At 53.1% G+C, this 20,650-nt stretch overlaps 2 protein-coding genes across 2 annotated transcripts in view; one reads left to right on the forward strand and one right to left on the reverse strand.

Moving 5' to 3' along the window:
- LOC122365910 (semaphorin-2A-like) overlaps positions 1-20,650 on the forward strand; it is a 96,264-nt gene that overhangs the window by 51,083 nt on the left and 24,531 nt on the right. Inside the window, exon 6 of the mRNA XM_043337527.1 lies at positions 16,334-16,441. Coding sequence (XP_043193462.1) covers positions 16,334-16,441 — 108 coding nt within the window. The remainder of the gene's footprint in view (positions 1-16,333; positions 16,442-20,650) is intronic.
- On the reverse strand, positions 988-4,589 carry LOC122365909. The gene has a single exon (XM_043337526.1). The coding sequence runs from the start codon at positions 3,486-3,488 to the stop codon at positions 1,242-1,244; it is 2,247 nt and encodes a 748-aa protein (XP_043193461.1). The 5' UTR covers positions 3,489-4,589; the 3' UTR covers positions 988-1,241.

The following is a 20,650-nucleotide window of genomic DNA, read 5'->3' on the forward strand; positions in this document are numbered from 1 at the left end:
TCTGCGGCTAATCAGACCGGCGGGTCCACGGCATTTGGGTGAAATAAACTCGTGCACACCCTATTCAACACGAGTAGGCGAAGGGCTTTAGGCAGATCGATCGGATATGAAGGATGGCCACAATTCAGCAGCCAGGAGCCACGGCAATTCAGCGTGACACAGGTGAGAGATAGAAGTCACAATTCAAGCGACAAGGAGGCCCACAATTCAGCAGACCAGGAAGGGTAAAATGGGAAGGTTAAGTGAGTAGAGATAGAAGTCACAATTCAAGCGACAAGGAGGCCCACAATTCAGCAGACCAGGAAGGGTAAAATGGGAAGGTTAAGTGAGTATAGATAGAAGTCACAATTCAAGCGACAAGGAGGCCCACAATTCAGCAGACCAGGAAGGGTAGAGGAGTGAAGGTAAGGTAACTTGTGTAGAATGAAGAGTTGCACACGCGCCGCACACGCCCGATTCTAACTCCGCCCGCTCACTGCTGCTCACTGTGTCTCGTTGCTTCCACACTTCCCGACACAGCACTGAAGAGGTATTTCTATATTGCGGTGTCCAACGAACGGTGCGACGGCTACGACAGGACAGAGGCACGTCCGCACGCTGCGGAGGCCAGAACAGAACAGGGCGAGAAACATGTTTACATCAGCTTAAATATGACGAAAAATGGGGTCACGACGAATAGCGCAGATGGGGAGGCTGAATAGATCCGGAAACGAAGGGAGAAGAAAAACACGTCTAGCGACGCGCAGCGGTCCCAAAATAGCAGCACCTGGCCGGTCCGCGCGCCTGCCGGGGACGGGGACGCCGGCGTGGACAATACACATTCCAGACGCCGGCGTCAAAAACAGGGGGGCCGGTCTCGGCCCTCCCAGGCTGCGCGGCGGCGGAAGGGTCAGGCGGCCCGGTCAGGCCGGGCCCGGGCGGCCGGCGCCCTCGCGGCCGGCCGGTCCCGGCGGTCTACCTGGCCGGCGACGAGCCATAGCCGGTGCACATACATTCATACGTACATGCGGCGGTCACATCCCGCCCCCCGTGTTCGACTCCGCGAGAACACTAAAACACAGTACCGCCGCTGATGTATCGGCTGATAGACGGCCTCGACTGGGCTGCGTCTGGAGAGGGCGAGCAATCGTCGGCTTTCTCTAACCGGCTGGCGCGAACGAAACACGATACACGTATTTACATGACTGTTCTCAGCATTTGCACACTTCACTTCCAGCACCTCAATCTTGACGCCGGGCCATCTATCCTCGCATCGTCCTGCCGCCTTGATCTGGACAGAACGTCAACGGACTCATCCATCTGGTCCCGGTAACACCTGGGTCACGCGGGCGAGCGGCCGCATGTCCCGCGGCGTGTTGGAGTCGTGTTGGAGACTGTGGCACTGGCTGGCTGTGTTTGGTCCTGGAAGCTCCTGTAGATCGCGATTCCCCTTTCTGCTCGGACAGGAGCTCTCCAGCGCTGACTCTGCTCTGGAAAAACATCACCTGTAGCGCCGGATCTGGTTCGAGGACATGCACTGCCCCCGGTGCTGCTGCGTCTGCTCCATCGTTGCCTGCATCAGGCTTTGTCACTGGGTCATCAGGTTGTCGCGACCTGACTGGCCGACTGCCGTGGAGAAGGGCGTGATGTCGGTACTTGCAGCCATCCCTTTCACAGCGCCTTGCCTTTCGGCAGTCTACCACGCGATGACCCTTCCTGAGGCAGTGGAGGCACAATCTCTGGCTGAATGCGTGTTTGAGCCTGGCATCAGGAGACTTCCCGATGAAGATCTGACACTGCTGCAGATCGTGCTGGCCTTCACATGCCGAGCACATCTGCTTGTGCTTTGGATTCGCGGCTGTGAAGAAGGTTTGTCTTTGGACGGTCTCATCGGCGCGTTCCTTTCTTTGCCTGGCGCCGACTTCTTCGCCGTCCCCTTTTCCCTTGGGACAGCTTCTGCTGATCTTCACTTGGGTCCGTAGCCACGAGTCCACATCTACTAGTGATGGTCTGGCCGGCTTCAGTTCTAGTGAGAACTTTCCCCACTCACGTCTCAGGTCCCGAGGCAGTTTTTCCACCGTCCGATGCAAGCTGTCACTGCTGTGAAGGTCAGCGTCTGCCCCCATGCTCTGGAGGATAGTCACGGCGCAGTGTACCGTCGCTTGGAATCTTTCCAGCGCTTCTGCATCATCTTCCTGCGGGTCCGGGGCGTTGAAGATGCTGTTGAGGTTGTGTTTGATGATATCGTCATCTTGACCAAACCGCTCCTCGAGGGCTTTCAACGCTTGGTGGTACAGACTTCCATCGTATAACATACCAGAAATGGTCTGCTGTGCCAGTCCACTCACCGATGACTGAAGGTGGGCGATCTTTTCTGTGTCCGAGAGGGACGGCTGATCATGCACCAGCGCTTTGAACAATCCGTTCCATCTCGGCCATTCTGAAGCCTTACCACTGAAGGTTGGAAGGGTCAGTTTTGGGATACTCTTCGCGAAGGCTGAAAACGGAGCTGCGCTCTCTGCGCGCTGGGTCTGACGCGGACTGCGCAGTTCTCCTATCCATGACGTGTTGTGCCTCTTCTGATGATATCCTGGGCCTTTGACCGGCTTTTCACGGCGTGCCTCCATTTCATGGCTTGGTGTGGTAGTTGGCCTTTCAAACGATGGCTGTACTTCTCGCTGATGACTTCTGTCTCTGGCTTCTTCTGTTACAAACAGCTCATCTTCGAAATCGTTCCTCCTTTCGTGTTGAAGGTCACCGTTGAGCTCCTTACGTAGATTAGCTTCGAGCTGGGCTGCTTCAGCTTCATCTTCAGCATCTTGAAGCTGTCTTCGTCTCTCGGCTTCCCTCTCCTGGCGCTGCTCTTCTTGCGTGCGGCGCTGTTCTTCTTGCCTGCGGCGCTGTTCCTCTTCTTGCCTACGGCGCTGTTCTTCTTCCCTGCGGCGCTGTTTCTCCTCTTCTTGACTTTCTTGCAGTCGCTGTTCTTCTTGCCTGCGCTTAAGCTGCTGCAGGCGCAGTGCTTTTATCTTAGAAGCAACCTCTGCTTCGACTTGAGATGCTCTTGAGACGGCACTCGTCGGGCTCTTCTGAGCGACAGAAACGACAGAGCCGACGCCTGATGGCGGCTCATCTCTGCGCTCTGCTAGATGCTGGGTGATTCTTTCGACGATATCTTCTCTATCACGTTCTGCCTTGGCACAGTACTTCTCTGCGTCAGCCTTATCTGCTTCAGACGACAGGCAGGCTTCCAGTGCATCATTCGCTGTGATGACGCCTTCCAATGCCACATCGACTGTCTCGAACAATCCTTCTAGGCTTGAGCGACTCCCACGAACGGCGATGATGGACTCGGCTCTGTGGCACACGCGCGAAAAGGCGGCTAACTTCTGTCCCCTTTTCCGGCGCAGCACCTTCAACTCTTCGCTCACCGCTTCATGACGCTTCTCTCTTGGGACGCTCTCTTCCAGGTCTGCTGCAGGACGCTCTTCTGTTTCTCCTGTTGTTGACATGTTGCCGGGTGGATCCGGCCCGGAGGACCAGTAAATGTCGCGGCCACGCGCCGGCCTGTGCTCGACGGGACACCGCTCCGCGCGGCGCCCGACTCTCCTCTGGCGGAGCGGACTGTAAACACTCCTTTCTGCGGCTAATCAGACCGGCGGGTCCACGGCATTTGGGTGAAATAAACTCGTGCACACCCTATTCAACACGAGTAGGCGAAGGGCTTTAGGCAGATCGATCGGATATGAAGGATGGCCACAATTCAGCAGCCAGGAGCCACGGCAATTCAGCGTGACACAGGTGAGAGATAGAAGTCACAATTCAAGCGACAAGGAGGCCCACAATTCAGCAGACCAGGAAGGGTAAAATGGGAAGGTTAAGTGAGTAGAGATAGAAGTCACAATTCAAGCGACAAGGAGGCCCACAATTCAGCAGACCAGGAAGGGTAAAATGGGAAGGTTAAGTGAGTATAGATAGAAGTCACAATTCAAGCGACAAGGAGGCCCACAATTCAGCAGACCAGGAAGGGTAGAGGAGTGAAGGTAAGGTAACTTGTGTAGAATGAAGAGTTGCACACGCGCCGCACACGCCCGATTCTAACTCCGCCCGCTCACTGCTGCTCACTGTGTCTCGTTGCTTCCACACTTCCCGACACAGCACTGAAGAGGTATTTCTATATTGCGGTGTCCAACGAACGGTGCGACGGCTACGACAGGACAGAGGCACGTCCGCACGCTGCGGAGGCCAGAACAGAACAGGGCGAGAAACATGTTTACATCAGCTTAAATATGACGAAAAATGGGGTCACGACGAATAGCGCAGATGGGGAGGCTGAATAGATCCGGAAACGAAGGGAGAAGAAAAACACGTCTAGCGACGCGCAGCGGTCCCAAAATAGCAGCACCTGGCCGGTCCGCGCGCCTGCCGGGGACGGGGACGCCGGCGTGGACAATACACATTCCAGACGCCGGCGTCAAAAACAGGGGGGCCGGTCTCGGCCCTCCCAGGCTGCGCGGCGGCGGAAGGGTCAGGCGGCCCGGTCAGGCCGGGCCCGGGCGGCCGGCGCCCTCGCGGCCGGCCGGTCCCGGCGGTCTACCTGGCCGGCGACGAGCCATAGCCGGTGCACATACATTCATACGTACATGCGGCGGTCACAGTCAGTGACCTTACCTGACCTTCTGGTGACCTTGGCACCCACCCTAATGCATGGAAGCAACATAATATCCCATGTTTGAACGCTTTAAACCAAGAAAAGACTGCAAACCCGCGGCTAATGCGAGCCGACATACGCTGAATCGCGATTCCGGCCAAACATGGTCTCGAAAGAAGGTCACAGGTCAAAGATCATTAAGGTCAGGGTCATGAAACTTTCAGGTTAGCTGTAAAAGTAGTTACCGCGAGGGTACTGAAAGTTTCGTTGCGATTGGCCGCTTTTTACGCGAATCACTCGCGAAAAACCAAGGGTTCCGTTCGAAGATTCAGGCCCTGTCGCGCTAGGATGGCATATCGGCCCACTGTTCACTGTGATGTACGCGAGGGCAGACTGGCAGACTTGTAAACGACTCAAAATTTTTTTGAGTCGATTCTTTGTTTGAGTCTGGAAATTTGAATCGATTCATCAAACGACTCATGATATTAAATTTAATTGATTCGAATCAACTCATGACTCACCAAGTTCCTCGATAAAATGATTCGAATCAACTCATGACTCGAGCAACTAGCCAACGGAATGATTCGAATCAACTCATGACTCACATTTTGATGAATCGATTCAAATCAACTCATGACTCACACGACATTTTTATTGAACTTATTTCATTCAACCCATGACTCACTATAGGGATTTGTTGATTATTTGACTCAAAGCTATGATGAAATGAATATGCCGCATACCACAATTGTATTAAGCAGCATAGTAGCCTTGACCAAAGATTCAAGCAGCTACCTAGTAGGACTAGGTACATAGGTACCTACCTTACACCTACCTATCTTCAACACTCAACAGTCAACAGTGCAATATCAGATAAATTTGTAAGTAACTCTGAGAGACAATTATAATATAAGTGAGGACTAAGGAGTAGCATAGTAACCTATCTCTTATTATTATCTTATTATCTCTTATTATCTTATTATTAGAAAGTCTTTTTGAAAATCCAAAAGCACAAGTTCCGAGAGGCATTCATGTTTTTTTTTTAATCAAACTTTTTCTACATGATAATGAAACAAATGTTACTACTTCTTACTTATCACATAAAATTATTCAAACAGTACAACCTCAAAAATAGGATTAATCCCACCTGTGACACATTCAGCATCAGCAGGGACTCCATGGGCCACGAGGAGCAAACGAGGAGGCCATGACCTTGCATGGGTGGCTCAGGCCTCAGAATCAGATATGATCTTGAGTTGAGACTCATTGAAAGTAGTTAAGGTATCGGTAAAGCTGGCGTCACCGTCGCCTTCCCGCCAAGGTAGGCCATAATGACCAAGGTCACGTATGTCAAACTAGTGGCAGCTTCAGATCGCAGTTACCGTGCGATCGTACTAACTTACTGCAAATTTGTGCTAACCTGCTGCAGTGGAAAACAAGTAAGTATTATGTCCGTGAAGTTAGCGTCAGCAACAACAACGAATACAGCGTCGGATTCAGAATCGCTCAAAAAACTCATATTCGGTAAATTGGGGGACGGGGAGCAAGAATATGACCTTTATTTGGCCCTAGCTTTTACCCCTTACCCCTTAATCGGCCCTTAAAGGAAGGGGCGCGTCAAAAGTGCCTCAAGGGTTCGTCTGATCGCCAAAATAAGGGTCGCAATCGATTCCCCGGGTTAATATCTAGCCGCAGCCTTGGGTTCCAGATGTGTGCAACTTACCCCTTACCCCTTAATCGGCCCTTAAAGGAAGGGGCGCGTCAAAAGTGCCTTAAGGGTTCGTCTGATCGCCAAAATAAGGGTCGCAATCGATTCTTCGGGTCAATATCTAGCCGCAGCCTCAGGTTCCAGATGTGTGCAACTTACCCCCTACCCCTTAATCGGCCATTAAAGGAAGGGGCGCGTCAAAAGTGCCTCAAGGGTTCGTCTGATCGCAAAAATAAGGGTCGCAATCGATTCCTCGGGTCAATATCTAGCCGCAGCCTCGGGTTCCAGATGTGTGCAACTTACCCCTTACCCCTTAATCGGCCCTTAAAGGAAGGGGCGCGTCAAAAGGGCCTCAAGGGTTCGTCTGATCGCATAAATAAGGGTCGCAATCGATTCCTTGGGTTAATATCTAGCCGCAGCCTCGGGTTCCAGATGTGAGCAACTTACCCCTTACCCCTTAATGGGCCCTTAAAGGAAGGGGCGCGTCAAAAGTGCCTCAAGGGTTCGTCTGATCGCCAAAATAAGGGTCGCAATCGATTCTTCGGGTCAATACCTAGCCGCAGTCTCGGGTTCCAGATGTGTGCAACTTACCCCTTACCCCTTAATCGGCCCTTAAAGGAAGGGGCGCGTCAAAAGTGCCTCAAGGGTTCCTCTGATCGCAAAAATAAGGGTCGCAATCGATTCCTCGGGTCAATATCTAGCCGCAGCCACGGGTTCCAGATGTGTGCAACTTACCCCTAACCCCTTGAGGCACTTTTGACGCGCCCCTTCCTTTAAGGGCCGATTAAGGGGTAAGGGGTAAGTTGCACACATCTGGAACCCGAGGCTGCGGCTAGATATTGACCCGAAGAATCGATTGCGACCCTTATTTTGGCGATCAGACGAACCCTTGAGGCACTTTTGACGCGCCCCTTCCTTTAAGGGCCGATTAAGGGGTAAGGGGTAAGTTGCACACATCTGGAACCCAAGGCTGCGGCTAGATATTAACCCGGGGAATCGATTGCGACCCTTATTTTGGCGATCAGACGAACCCTTGAGGCACTTTTGACGCGCCCCTTCCTTTAAGGGCCGATTAAGGGGTAAGGGATAAAAGCTAGGGCCAAATAAAGGTCATATTCTTGCTCCCCGTCCCCCAATTGACCGAATATGAGTTTTTTGAGCGATTCTGAATCCGACGCTGTATTCGTTGTTGTTGCTGACGCTAACTTCACGGACATAATACTTACTTGTTTTCCACTGCAGCAGGTTAGCACAAATTTGCAGTAAGTTAGTACGATCGCACGGTAACTGCGATCTGAAGCTGTCACTAGTTTGACATACGTGACCTTGGTCATTACGGCCTACCTTGGCGGGAAGGCGACGGTGACGCCAGCTTTACCGACCTAGGTGAGTTTATTTATATTATAGCATAGCCTATAGGTAGTTTATAGGCTATAGGTAGTTTGGGCGTATTTGACTCTATAGACGCCCAAATTCTTATGCTGTTGATTGATTATTGGGACCAAATTGGGACTGGGAGAAGGGGAGGCAGCCGCAGGTGTCAATTCTGACTTCTGACATGTAATATGTAGGTACCTAGGTAGTGTAGCAGGCACTTGGCTTGGTAAGACTAAGTACCTACCAACTGCCAAATGCTTTTGGCTCATTAGGCGCCTGTGCCTGAGCCTCTGAGGCTCTTGTAAGTCTGAAATATGGAGTTAAGTGATGGCTAAAGCTGAGGGAGTGATCTAGCATTGATTATTAGGGTGTTGATGGTGACTTGTAAACGACTCAAATTTTTTTTGAGTCGATTCTTTGTTTGAGTCGGAAATTTTGAATCGATTCATCAAATGACTCATGATGCTAAATTTAATCGATTCGAATCAACTCATGACTCATCAAGTTCCTCGATGAAGTGATTCGAATCAACTCACGACTCATCGAAAAATGGTTTGATTCTGAGTCGATTCACGAATCAACTCAGAGTCGTTTACAAGTCTGCAGACTGGTCTCGGGCCGTTCGTCCCGTTCTTTTGCCCGCTTACTGCGAGAAGGGTCAATTAATGTCAACACTAGGCCTGCTCATGATGCCATTGTTGATTGGTTCGTGAGGATTGTATTTAGCTTAAGTCGTGTGAAAAAGAGTTAGCCGAGGCCACGCAGCTTTGAGCTTATTTAATTTCGATCATTTTTGTTCAAGCAGTTTGCATAAAGTCTGGCTGGAGTAATAAAATGAAAGTACACAAGGCTAGTCAAGGGATGGATGGAGTGGATAGTAATTAACTAAGAAATTAATGGCTCGATTTAGATTTTCTCAAGAGTTTAGGAATATATGCTTCACTTGGGAGTTGAGAATATCAAGGCTGCTTCTCTTCGCTTTGATCTACATGAATAGCGTACCTGTGTACGGTGCACGTGCTTCTCAAAACACTCTTAGCGCTGATGTCTTTTATGTAACTCTATTCTAAGACGATTCTGATCCGAGACAACGTGCGTTTGTCTGCACTTCATCCATTTTCAACCTCTTGTGCTTTTCTCACGCACACGGCTTATTCATTTCCAGCACAGTGATCTCGTTTTACAAAACATAAAAGATGCATTTGCTTTTTTCGCCATAACAGTATTTCATTCAAATCCGGTCATTCCCTGCATTTTTCCAAATTGGATTTTCCCTGCTGGCGCGAGAGAGCTCAGCTCTATGGCGCCGGGCGCTCCCCTCTGAAAGACGTCACCGGAAGAGCAGCATTTCCTGTCGCCGTGTCTTCCGGAGCAGCCTCCCCGCGGGAGCGCGTGGCTGCTTCCTGTGGCGCGGGCGTACCGGACGGTGTCTTGTCCGACTCAGCGCCGAGGGTGGCACCCACCCAAATCACCCCGGGCCCGGTCCCGCGCCGCCGATATGTTCCCAGAGGGAGGGCAGGCCCTGCTGAACCCTCCCCGCGCGCAGAACTAGTGGTCAGTCGGCGGTCGAGTGATGAGCGGAGGGGCGGAGGTGCCACCCTATAAATGGGAGTCGTTAGCGGATGCCCCTCTAAAGAGAAAACGATTGATGGAGTAAATGATGGCTCACAGTGATGTGTGCAATATTTTCAGAAGGGCTCTTTTGTTGAGGTTGAAGGTCATATGGCGGATTTTCCTAACGTTTTTGCACCCGTTGGTTTGAACACGATTGCCAATGAAAAGCTCACAAAGAATAGCACTCTATAGCCGAAAATCGGATTGACGCTGAGCATCATCATCTATACCAACCTACGCTCTTCAATATGCAACGCATTTTGTAATTTGATGTTCACTTGGGCTATTCACTTCATAACTGTCTTCCAAGTCAGGGTCCTCCGCATCAATGTTCGACGCGAGAAGCTCTTCTGTCCTCTCTTCTCTCCTCTCGCCGACCCTGCCAACTCCGCCTTCCATAGGAAATCGACAGACCTACGGTCGCGGTCACCCCTTCCACTCTTCTCGCGGGGGGAGGGGAGAAGGAGAGAGGGCTGCTCGGCTGGGTGTGGTGGGAGGGTAAGGCAGCCTCCGCTCCCAGAGACGAAATACGGACCACCCGAGGAGCGGAGACAGCTGCCGAATTGTCGCTGGCTTGTGCCACTAGGTGTGCAAACCTCATGCTGACTAGAGTGATTATATCAGCATTTACTGGCATTTTTATTGCATTTTTATCGGAGTCAAACATGCGGTTATGTAGCCCTCGCCCATGTAGGGGGGGGGTTGGTGCAACCCCCCCCCCCCTGAGGTTTTTCGGAAATAGTGCAAAAACGGCGGCGCGCAGCGCCGCCAAATTTTGGGTACCTTATGGGGCAAACCTTGCGCATCTTTTGATAAAAAAAATTTGACCGGGTCATGTCAGGTCACGGAGTTATGACGTCACAAAGGGAACAGCCTCCCGCCGGATTTTCACAAACTGAGTGCCAACGCCCGAGGTTTCCTGCCGGTGGTACGGACATCGGTTGATGGATCGTGATGAAACTTCCCATGCATGTTGGGGCAAGTATTGGCTATCATATGGTATAAGAAACTTGACCGGGTCAGGTCAGGTCACGGAGCTATGACGTCACAAGAGGAACAGCGTCCGGTACTATTTTTGAAAAGTGCCCGAACCACTATTTTGCTAATTCTTGTCACCTCAATGGGAATATGCAGCAATATTAGCTTCTTATGGGAGCAAATGGACCTTCCAAATCCAAAAATACAATCAGATTTCAAAAATTTAAATTTTGATTTTTCGAATTTCTGCCGCCGACTGTGACCTTGCCGACTTCCGGCGCTCCCAACGCGCCATTTTTAGAGCTAGGGAAACGAAATACATACCAAACGATAGAGAATTGATCAAGGAACACGATAGTGAAGGTTTCAAGTCGATATCTCCCACCGTTTTGCCGCAATCGCCGCGGAAAGTTGAAAAAAGTCTATTTTTCCGAAAATTTGACCTTTGACCGGTCAAAAGTAGGTCAAATGTTGACCTAGGACCAAAAAATATACCACCAATCGCGAGATCTCGTTGAGAGCAATCCGTTGGTTTTTTCCGCTAAGCTCTACGACGCTCCGTTTTCAAACGCCAAGGGGGGGGTCGCACCAACCCCCCCCCCCCTGCATGGGCGAAGGTGGCAGATCGCCGTTTACGGGCGAGGGGTAGTCCAGTCCCACAACGCAAATCACAAAGCCATCTGCATACGATTCTAACTTTAAGGAATATGTTGGATTCTATGGCATAAATACTGTCCATTACATATCATTTTCTATCATTATCACAGCTGGTCCTCCATTATCACTGTGGCCCTGGACAGTGGCATTTTGCGTAATTTTTTATCCAGTGTCAGGTCAGGCCGTTGGAAGTCTCGTCTCCAGGGACATTGGCCTGCCTCCGGCCTTCGCTCTATCACTGCAGCCAGTCCTCGCATAAATAGTCAGCAGTGCGCCGCCACGCCACTTTTTGGGTACTTTATGGATATGAAATAATAATGTCTGTTTGTGAGAAGAGAAGATCAAGCGCCTGTGCAAACACCGTCCCGGTGTTTTCCAAGTGTGTTGTTGTCAGGTAACTTCATCTCACCGTCGGCGTTTTCAGTAATGCGAAAATGTTTTTAAGGAAACTGGAAAAGTACGTGAGATCCCTTGGGCTTTGATGTTTTAGCCTTGTTTATACAGTATGAAAAACGTGATTAAAAATACCCATCAGAGCTCTCCAAAGCAAACACGGCTCTGACGTTTCGGTAATCAGCCGACACAGAAATTGATCTCACCATTCGTCCGAGTCACCTGTAATCGGTGGCACGTTTGACGCAGGCGTCGTTACACTGCGCCGGCGCCTGGCGACGAGCGATGGCGCGCCGAGACGATATCATTTGTCTCCGGCCGCCGTGCGGTGGGTGTCTCCACGTGTTGAGGTGTACCCTCTCTGTCTCCTGTCGGGACGCACAATCAACTCATAGCGGCGACGCGGCTATGGAAGGTTAGGACCCTGCCCGGGCGCCACTGAACGTGACCGGAGCAAAGGGAGACGGGGGTCGGAGACAGATAAATCACCCCGCCGACAGACGCGGGGCAGACCCTGACTAGGGGTGGTGCGAAGGGGAGTGTAGGAACGGGCGCGCCGCTGGCAGCAGAGCCGAGAGGCGCGAACGGCAGTCGTCGACTGCGACGGACGGCGAGTGGAGCAGAGAGTGGGCGAGAAGTTTCCCACCCACCCTCACCTATTTAATAGATGCGACTTCGAGATTCGTCAAACCTGCATATCCTTAATCCCGACCATATACCTCGTCGTTATCACTCCGTCGGTGCATTTTTTTAGGGGCCGTCCTACCCTACAAACGAGCCGACGCGAGTGGTTTCGGCCGCTGACAGCCAACTGAGGTGAACGCCTGGTGATAGTGGCGCGGGCAACGGGGGCCTAATAGACCGTTTTTGTGCGTCGGTAGTTTGTCAGGGTACCGGTGAGGCAGTCTGCTGACCGACAGGACGTGGGTGGAGTGACGATAGAGTGGTGACACGGTATGTCTGCAGGGTGGGACGGTGGCTGTCAGAGGTGTGATCGCGTCCCTGACACCTCACTCATCCCTCTGAGTCCTTTCTACTCCTCCCCTCCCCCTTCTCCTTACGATCGCTGTCTGCACAATAGTGACCCGTCGCAGAGAGACCTGCACACGTCGCCGTGGTCTAGACTCCAGACTGACCTTGCGAAGTTCCAGCGATCCGGGAGGACCGGGCGCGCCGAATTGCTACCGCGAGGTCCGTTTCGTCCGGGCTTCGCATTGTGTGCTGCGGTGGAGCGCCGCTCTACGACCCCACGGCACGGTTGACGGGAGTCATTGATGATGTTGATATAAGGCGAAGTTGGCCCCGCCCCGGTCTGTGATCTTCTCTCAGATGTTCACTCTACGCGGGCCGTGTATCAATGTGTCGCAGTGCTGCTGAAAGGCCGTATGAAGTTGTGGAGTGTTGTGCTCAGGGACTGAGCTTTCTCAGTGATCGATGGAAACTCTTAAACTCCTCCCTCTTGGACAGCTGGGTATCAGCAATGAGGTGCAGCACAACACGATGATGATGGCGCAAGTTTGACCATAATCCTTACAGACTTTGCCTTCTAAATTAACCGCTGGCTTCCCGGTAAACATCATCAGCGGCCCGACCACACCAGACTACGAAGAACCTTAACCTATCTCACACAACCAACGGTCGCTTAAACAGCAACCATTTTTACAAACCTCTTATCTCTTCACCCCGGCCCCCGCCAATGTCATTCAGTGCTCGGACCTCTGCTGGCCCTCGCCGACCTACAATCCCTCTGCGACTGGCGAGCCGATTTTCGACATCATCTGTCGCCGCCGACGACCGTCTCCGGCGCCATTCGTCTGGTGCGCCGCTTGCGCCGCTTTCGCCGCTTTTTGGCGTCATCATCGTCGTCGACTTCTTTGCGCGGTCGTCGGTCCGGACGCAGCGACGTAACGACCCGCTCGCATGTCGCCCGACAAATGAGGCCGGTTTTGTCGCCCGCCGCTGCCAGCCCGCGGTCGCCGGCTGCCCGGGCGCGTTTGAGTTGCATTTCGTGAACAGGATTAATGGAGGAGGGTGGTATTTATTAATGGTTTGGTGGACTGGCGTGCGTCTTAATTAAGCCTATTCCATTTGACGGCACAAGAGAGCAATTTGGGGGAATTAAGACGGAGGCTGCGGCTGACGCGTGCGTGGTATCGCCGCAGCTCTAGAATTCAAAGGCTCTGCGAAGTGTCAACCGGTCGTTACTCTCCACTGACAGATTAGCTCACCCCAAATAAGGGATAACGGCCTGTGTTGTCGACTTCGTATTGTAACGCTCTACATCGCTGTGCGTGGATAATGCTTGTAGCGGTGTATCTGCTGCATTGTTGGCTTCATTGCCGTGTATTTTTGGCGAGAATCTGAGCGGATCGGTCGCAGTGGAGACCCGGTCCCGGGTAGGAGTTCCGGTAGGTGCCGTGTCGGGTCACCGTGTGGCCGACGAGCGGGCAGCCGGTCCTGATTTATGGTCCCCAGGCGCACGGCACCGCCGCAGCCGCGCCCCCTGTTGCCCCGGGGCTGTCATTTGTCAGGGTCTTCGGGATGCGCCGACGACGGGGTGAGAGGGGAGCATCACCTGGGATGACAAGGTGTAGAAATGAATGAGATAACGAGGACGCATAACCGAGTGAACAGGAACCTGGTAGACATTTAGTTTGTGCAAACTTCAAACTGCAAACCCACTACCGTCCTACGTTGCACTGCCCCTGACGTTGCACCTCACCTCCAACGTCCAATAACGTCCCACGTTCCTGACATCCCACGTCCCCCGCCGTCCCACTTGGTCTCATCACCCGTCGCTCGGCTGGCCGCGACGTCGCACCATCTGAGGCCGCCGTCAACTGTCGGACGACTCGGAGGGGCCGGCCGGCCGACGGCGGTGGAGTGTGGACCGTTGACCCTGTGACGTAGCCCTCGGTCAGACATGTTGGTCACGTCTGACGGAGAGCTGTGCTCGGCCTGGGGACGGCGGCATTTGGCGAAGGTGTGGTGTGGTGCTGCGGAATAAGTTCAAAAATGTAGGTTGCGAAAACGATCTGTTGAGTTTGGTTGCTTCATGCTTGACGCTTAGATCGCATATTACCTGTTATTAGTATACACTCCTTCAGCGGTTGTTAAGAGGTTTTTTATCCTAGAGCCTTTGCAATCCTTGAGATCTCTTTGGCCAGTTGCATGGGAGTGGGTAAGAAGCCCCTCGCCTCTTCCCTACATCTGATCAGGTCACCGCTGTGTCCACCACATATTATCGCTGAGTGCCGACACCAGGGAGACGACAGGAGACCGGGCTCTCTCCCACCCCTCCCTCTGGACCTGACCTGACCTCGCCCCTGAGACCGTGCGCCACCATATCGACGCGGCAGCCGCGGTACCCGTCGTTTCCCAGAAACGGTCGTCGGAAACTGGCGTCGGGATCGACGTCCGACGTCGGTCGGTGGGCGGCGGACGTCGACGGGTGACGCGGCCGCTCGGACGAGTGACGGTCGGTCCGTCATCCCGTCAGTCTGTGGCCATTCAGCCGAGCAGACGATAGGCGAGTGACGGGCTGGGAGCCGGCCAGTCGGTCGGTCGGCAGGGCAGTCAGGCTGACAGGCTGGCAGGGTAGCCTACTTGCTGTGAAACTGACAAGACTGGCAGGCTGGCAGTCAGCTCGCCTGAACCGATCGTCGGCCTACATAGATCTTAGCACCCGGCTGTCGATGATGATAAGCATCAACGTCTCATCACTGTTATTGCGGTGGCATTGCAACCTCATCCCGCGAGTTCCTACTAGTCTTCCATTGCCGCCAGAGCCTCCGCTGTCACCTCCGCCGTCAGTGTCGCCCCGACGTCATCCATCACGTGGACCAGTCTCCTGTAAATTAATCCCCGCGGCCCGGCGTGGCCTCCGGCCGGCGTGGCGTGCATTCTGCCCCGCCATCGGTCTGCATGTGGCCGACGACGTCCCATGACAAACGGCTACTCGTAAATAACGGCTCTGACGCTGCCGGCAAGGGACGACGCGGGGTGGGGTGGGAGGAGGTGGAGTAAGTGACGAAAGTAGAGGGCGTAACGGGTCAGCTGAGCTGGGAGGTATATTTGTTTCCGCTCTCATGCAAGGTGTCATTGGGCCGTGGTTATTATCAAGGTGTCACCGTGACCTTAAGTTCAGTTCTGCACGGCTAGTGGGTCGGAGGAAGTCCAACTACACCTGTCCTGCTACTCGACTCTCTTCGTGCCATGTCATGCCACGTCAGCTCCGATATTGACCTCATGATTAGTGAGTTGCACGGACATCACACGCCCTGACGACCTTCACTGATCCTTGATGACACTTGATGACGCCCGTCGACATCGGGCGGTGACTGATGACGTTCGGCACGCGCGATCGGACAGGCGCCGAGTGGCGGTGATGACGCCGTGAACCGGTCGTGAGTCGTTGCACCAGCTGCAGTGGTGGAGTATGTGGGCGGCGGACGATGCTCGACCGGAGGTCACGTATGTGTCGAGATGTGCCTGTGGGCGTCGAGCATCGCCTGTGGGTGTCGAAGAGCGCCTCTTCACACCTCCGTCGACCGTACGAAGCGGCTGGCTCAGCTGGAAATTCCCGGTTTCCGGCGTGATGACGCGTCACGAACCGCCGCCGGTCGATGGTATCACGTCCCGTCCTGTCTAACGGCCCCTGGACAGACGTCGGGGCGGTCCGTACCCTTGTCGACGGGTGTAAACACGGCCCGCTCCTCCGCCCGCCCGTACATCGCGGACAGTGAGGATGTGATGGGTGGCCGACGGAGTGGATGGAAAGGCTGACTAGAAGGATTGACCAATGACTCCTTGCTGACCGCAAACCTGCTTAATCTTATCCGAGTCTTGCTCTATATATCAGTTGCAGATTATCCTTGCAGGTTATCCTTTCACACCGTGCTAACTTACATGAATCGTCACTAATTCTGTCCGTGTTCCCTTATGCTCATTTGTGTTGACTGCTTGTGTTTCCGTTCCAGCACTACGATTGCCGTAACCACATTCGGGTGATTCAGCCGATGGGAGACGGCAGTCGACTGTACGTCTGCGGCACCAACGCTCACAACCCCAAGGACCTCGTCATCTACGTGAGTACGGGCACGGGAGACAGGTGCAAGTGGGTACATCATGGTTGAATATCAACAGTTCGGTACGAGGTCCTGTCAGCTCAGCAGATAGGTAGGTGTCTGATAGGAATCTGACTGGAATATTCAGTCTAGGACGCCAATAGGCCCACCCGGTGGCTGACGTTCTTCTACATAGCGGTCACCTAGTACGGACTACGTCGCTGGCGTTATATGAATGCCTCATGGAATACTCAATAAAGCTGCGATGTCCTCGTGTCGCTGGCTGCGGTCCTATGATTCATTCATGTCACTTGCTGCCAAATTGTGTGACTGTTTTATGAAACAAACTCTTCGAACCAGACCTACACGTTTAAGAGTTTTATATTGCATTGCAGTCGTTATTCCACGATCCCTCGGTGGTTATTTCAAATACATAGATAATGAACTTAAATGGACCACCCAATCAACACCTAGGGCTGTTAATGACTTTCATAGCAATTACAATTACGTGTCGTGTCCTCTGGCGTTTATATTTCACGCTTTTGTTGATAAATGTCCACTCGCGCTGATTAAAAGCGCCCAGTTAAGTTGCATACATAGTTTGCATGACAGCTTTTAACCATGAGCTGTCCCACATGGTTATTTCTTATGCAAGATATGGCCATGCCACATTCAGGTCGTACATCAAACTGTCACTACTGACTCGAATGCATGCGGGCTAGTTGATGAGTCGATTTAAAGCTGTCACAGCACACTCCATTTTTAAGTTTCCTTCTCTGCTTCCGTTTTGGGAAGTGTTCTTGGACGGTGGCCCTGAACTATGCACTTCCGTGCTGTTCCATCGATATGTCTCCCGTTCCCCTGTCTCCCGTCCCGTCTCCTACCCCGTGTCTCTCATCCTGCGTCCCACCCGTCCTGTCTCCTACCCCGTGTCTCCTGTCTCCCGTCCTGTCTCCTACCCCGTGTCTCCTGTCTCCCGTCCTGTCTCCTACCCCGTGTCTCCCGTCCCGTCTCCTATCCCGTGTCTCCCGTCCTGTCTCCTACCCCGTGTCTCCCGCCTTGTCTCCTATCTCGTGTCTCCCGTCCTGTCTCCCACCCCGTGTCTCCCTCATTGTCTCCTACCCCGTGTCTCCTGCCGGTGACACCCGATCACGGTCTCCGTCCCCTCTACCCTCTCGCTCTGCCCGGTGACGGCAAACAGAGGGGCTCCTTTCGTGTGAGGCCGGCCGGAAAACTCGCCCGTCCGCCGGCCGGCCCGGCGCGGCGGGCCACTCGGCTCAGATTGGGCTCCGCTCGGCCGTGTGCGGCTCGCTCGCTCGATCGCTGGTCCTCTCCCGCGGACCCAGCGGCCTGTGATCCGTCCTTCAGAGGAAGCACATTCCTCGGAGGAATTTCTCGAATTGCGACGCAGAAACCGACCGAGCGTACCCCGTCGTCACTGCGCTTCGGCGGCCACGAGCTCTCTGCCAAAACCGCACCGCTGAAAGCCCGGTGGCCGCCGATGGTTTATGTTTCTGTCGCTGTTCCGGCCCGCCCCGATGTGTGTGTATGTGTGTCTGCGTGTTTTATGTGACAGCCGGGCCATAAGGCAGCGTCAGAGATGCTGTCGTGCAGACCGGTATCTCTACCGTCCAGCGGGAGTTACTGCGCGATGGAGTTACTGCGCGATTTGGAACGGTACGACGTCGTTAGCAGTCGGCCAGCGCCCGAGTGTATTGAATGCTCCTGGTAAAACATTGTGATTCATAGTCGTAGATCATCGCGGTAACAAAACATTGCCAGTGTAACACTTAGTGTTATGGATCCCGATAGAATATAGTTCCCTCGCTATCCTTCTACAAGTCACTGGCACGTTTATTTTTGTTTTTATGAATTGGCTCGGCTCTTATTGACTGATGGTGCGTTTTTGTGAAAGGAACATTTTGTCAAATTCTTGATGAAGGCTTCTTGTGGGCTGTGGCCATCAAAGTGTTTAATTTGATGAGCCATGAGCGACCTTTGCGCAAATAGCATCGGAGCTTCGATGAGCAACGTTTCTGTTAACGACCTATGTAGACGTGGGCTCATTAATCAAAATGTTGACTTTTTTCAGCGATCCGTCCTGTCAAGTTAATTGCTGACGCTTTTATGGGTGTCTGTCAAAACCGTGTATTTTCTTCGCTGCATAGGAATCACATTCACCTGCATATTTATTGCATGTGTTCTGGGTATCTTTGCTGCAACAGTGCATAAATGTCGTGCTGTGTGCCTCGATATGCTGCTGTTTATGGCAGTGATGATAGGATTAACGTCAATCATACTTGTTGCCTATGCAACACTCGTGCATTTATGACTCTGGGGCTGATGTTTGTCGTGGGGTTTCTGCGCTCCAGTATCCATCCACTGTTGATCCTATTTGTCCATTTTGTTCTGGTCGTTCACAGTAAGTCCTTTCCATCCGCTTGCGATGTTCGTTGTAACCATCGACCTCGCTGCTCGTACGCCGGCGCGGCGCCTGGCAGCAGTGGTATGTGGTGTCGGCGGGCGTCGCACTGTAATTTCCATACTGCCAATCATCGGCCGCCTACAAAAGAGACGTCTGGGACGCCGATACCATTACCGCCTCGGGCCTCTCAACTGGCGCTGTTGTAGTCACGTGATCTCACTCTTTGCTGCCGGCGTGGGTCACGTGGTGCGCAGCGCCCGGGGGCACGTCTGACAGTGAGGCGTCCCCGCAGCACCGCCGCCCCTGGGGACATGTTGGCAAAGGGACAACGTTATTGGAACCGGGGATATTTTGAGGGGCGAATAGAGGGTGATTTGAAAAGAAAATGAGTTCTTTAGAAAAGTGCGTCCCGGTTGAATCATTCTAGTTGGAATATACCTAATGGGTTCTTTGATGTGAGCAATTTGGGCTGGAATACGTTGTCGGGATGTTTCTTAAGCCCTCGTCACTGTTAATGCCGTCTGGCATTCTTGCACTGTCGGCTTTTGCTTCTTGCCTGTATGGCGCTACCTGTTGATACTGTGGGCTATTGATGTTCGTAGATGACTTCGAGATGGGAGTTTTGCCTGACCGCAGCCATCACTTCAATAGCTCAGTCATTGCGAAGCCTGCGCCATCGCCTTTGTATGTCATAAACTATAGGTATGGCCATATCATAATATTCGATTGTTGATATGTGCTTGCAATGACAAAGCCAAGGAAATTCCTTTGGAAAACGAGTGATCAATGCATAGTTAGTTCAAGAGAATGACAGTCATATCGTTTTTCATTGTCGTAAGATGCTAAAATTGGATAAGTTTGTTATACCTTTGTCCTTTATATACATATTGAAACTGGAAGCCGATATTTCCTTATCACAGCTCCGTTTTAACTCGTCACCTCCTCTCGCTAACCGCGCTACCCCCGGGAGAGCTGACACCTCACCAGGCCCGGCCGGGGTCGCTAACAGCACACCCCTCGGCGGCGGCGGTGGCGGCGACGCTAACAGGGTTGCTGCCGCCTCTCGCCGCTCTGAATGTGCTGACGCCGGCCGCGGACCGCGGCCTGATCCGATCACGATCGAGTCGCGCCGCTAGAGTCAGCACCGCCACCCAGCGCTGCCGCCCGCGCGGCGAGGGTGCCGCAGGTGTGGCGAGCTGTAGCGCAGAGGGGACCGGTGGTGGCGCAGTAGGGACGGGTGGTGGCGCGGCTTGGATGAAAAGCGGTGCAGTTGGACGAGCTGTTGGGCAAAAGGTACGGCTGGTGGCGCAAAGATGACGAGCTGTTGCATTTTAGGGATACGGATGAAATGGGTAGACTCAAAACCTTTCTCACCAGTCGTCTCTCCTACCCGTTTCCCGTATTCGTCATTGTGGAATTCCCAATGGCAGAAGTAGTCCTCACCAAATTCCATCCGTGACCTGCGACCCACCCAGCTCACGCACACTGCGCCCTTCCCATAGGCGTAGGAACAGGGGGGGCCAGGTGGGCAAGTGCCCACCCACTTTTCGAGGTGGGGGGGCCAACCATGTGTTTTGGCCCACCCACTTTTTACTCGAGGCCCCTCGTCTCGATTTGAGAGGACGTCGTCACCTTCCAGAATAAACAAACTCCGTAAAAATAAGTTCCACGAATCCCCACGCACGGACTCCAAGGGGCCGTGATGGATCCAAGGAGGCCCTCTGTTCATACTTGTCAGTCGAAGCCCCTGATACTGATGGCCTGAGAGGCCCTAGTGGATCCGAGGAGGCCCCAATATCCACACT

The sequence above is a fragment of the Amphibalanus amphitrite genome, unplaced genomic scaffold (assembly GCF_019059575.1).
Source record: "Amphibalanus amphitrite isolate SeventyFive unplaced genomic scaffold, NRLGWU_Aamphi_draft 000772F_arrow, whole genome shotgun sequence".
NCBI classification, from domain to species: domain Eukaryota; kingdom Metazoa; phylum Arthropoda; class Thecostraca; order Balanomorpha; family Balanidae; genus Amphibalanus; species Amphibalanus amphitrite.

Bases quoted from the DNA above. Each gene is read 5' to 3' on its own strand.
- LOC122365909 (XM_043337526.1), bottom strand. From the start codon at position 3,488: ATGTCAACAACAGGAGAAACAGAAGAGCGTCCTGCAGCAGACCTGGAA.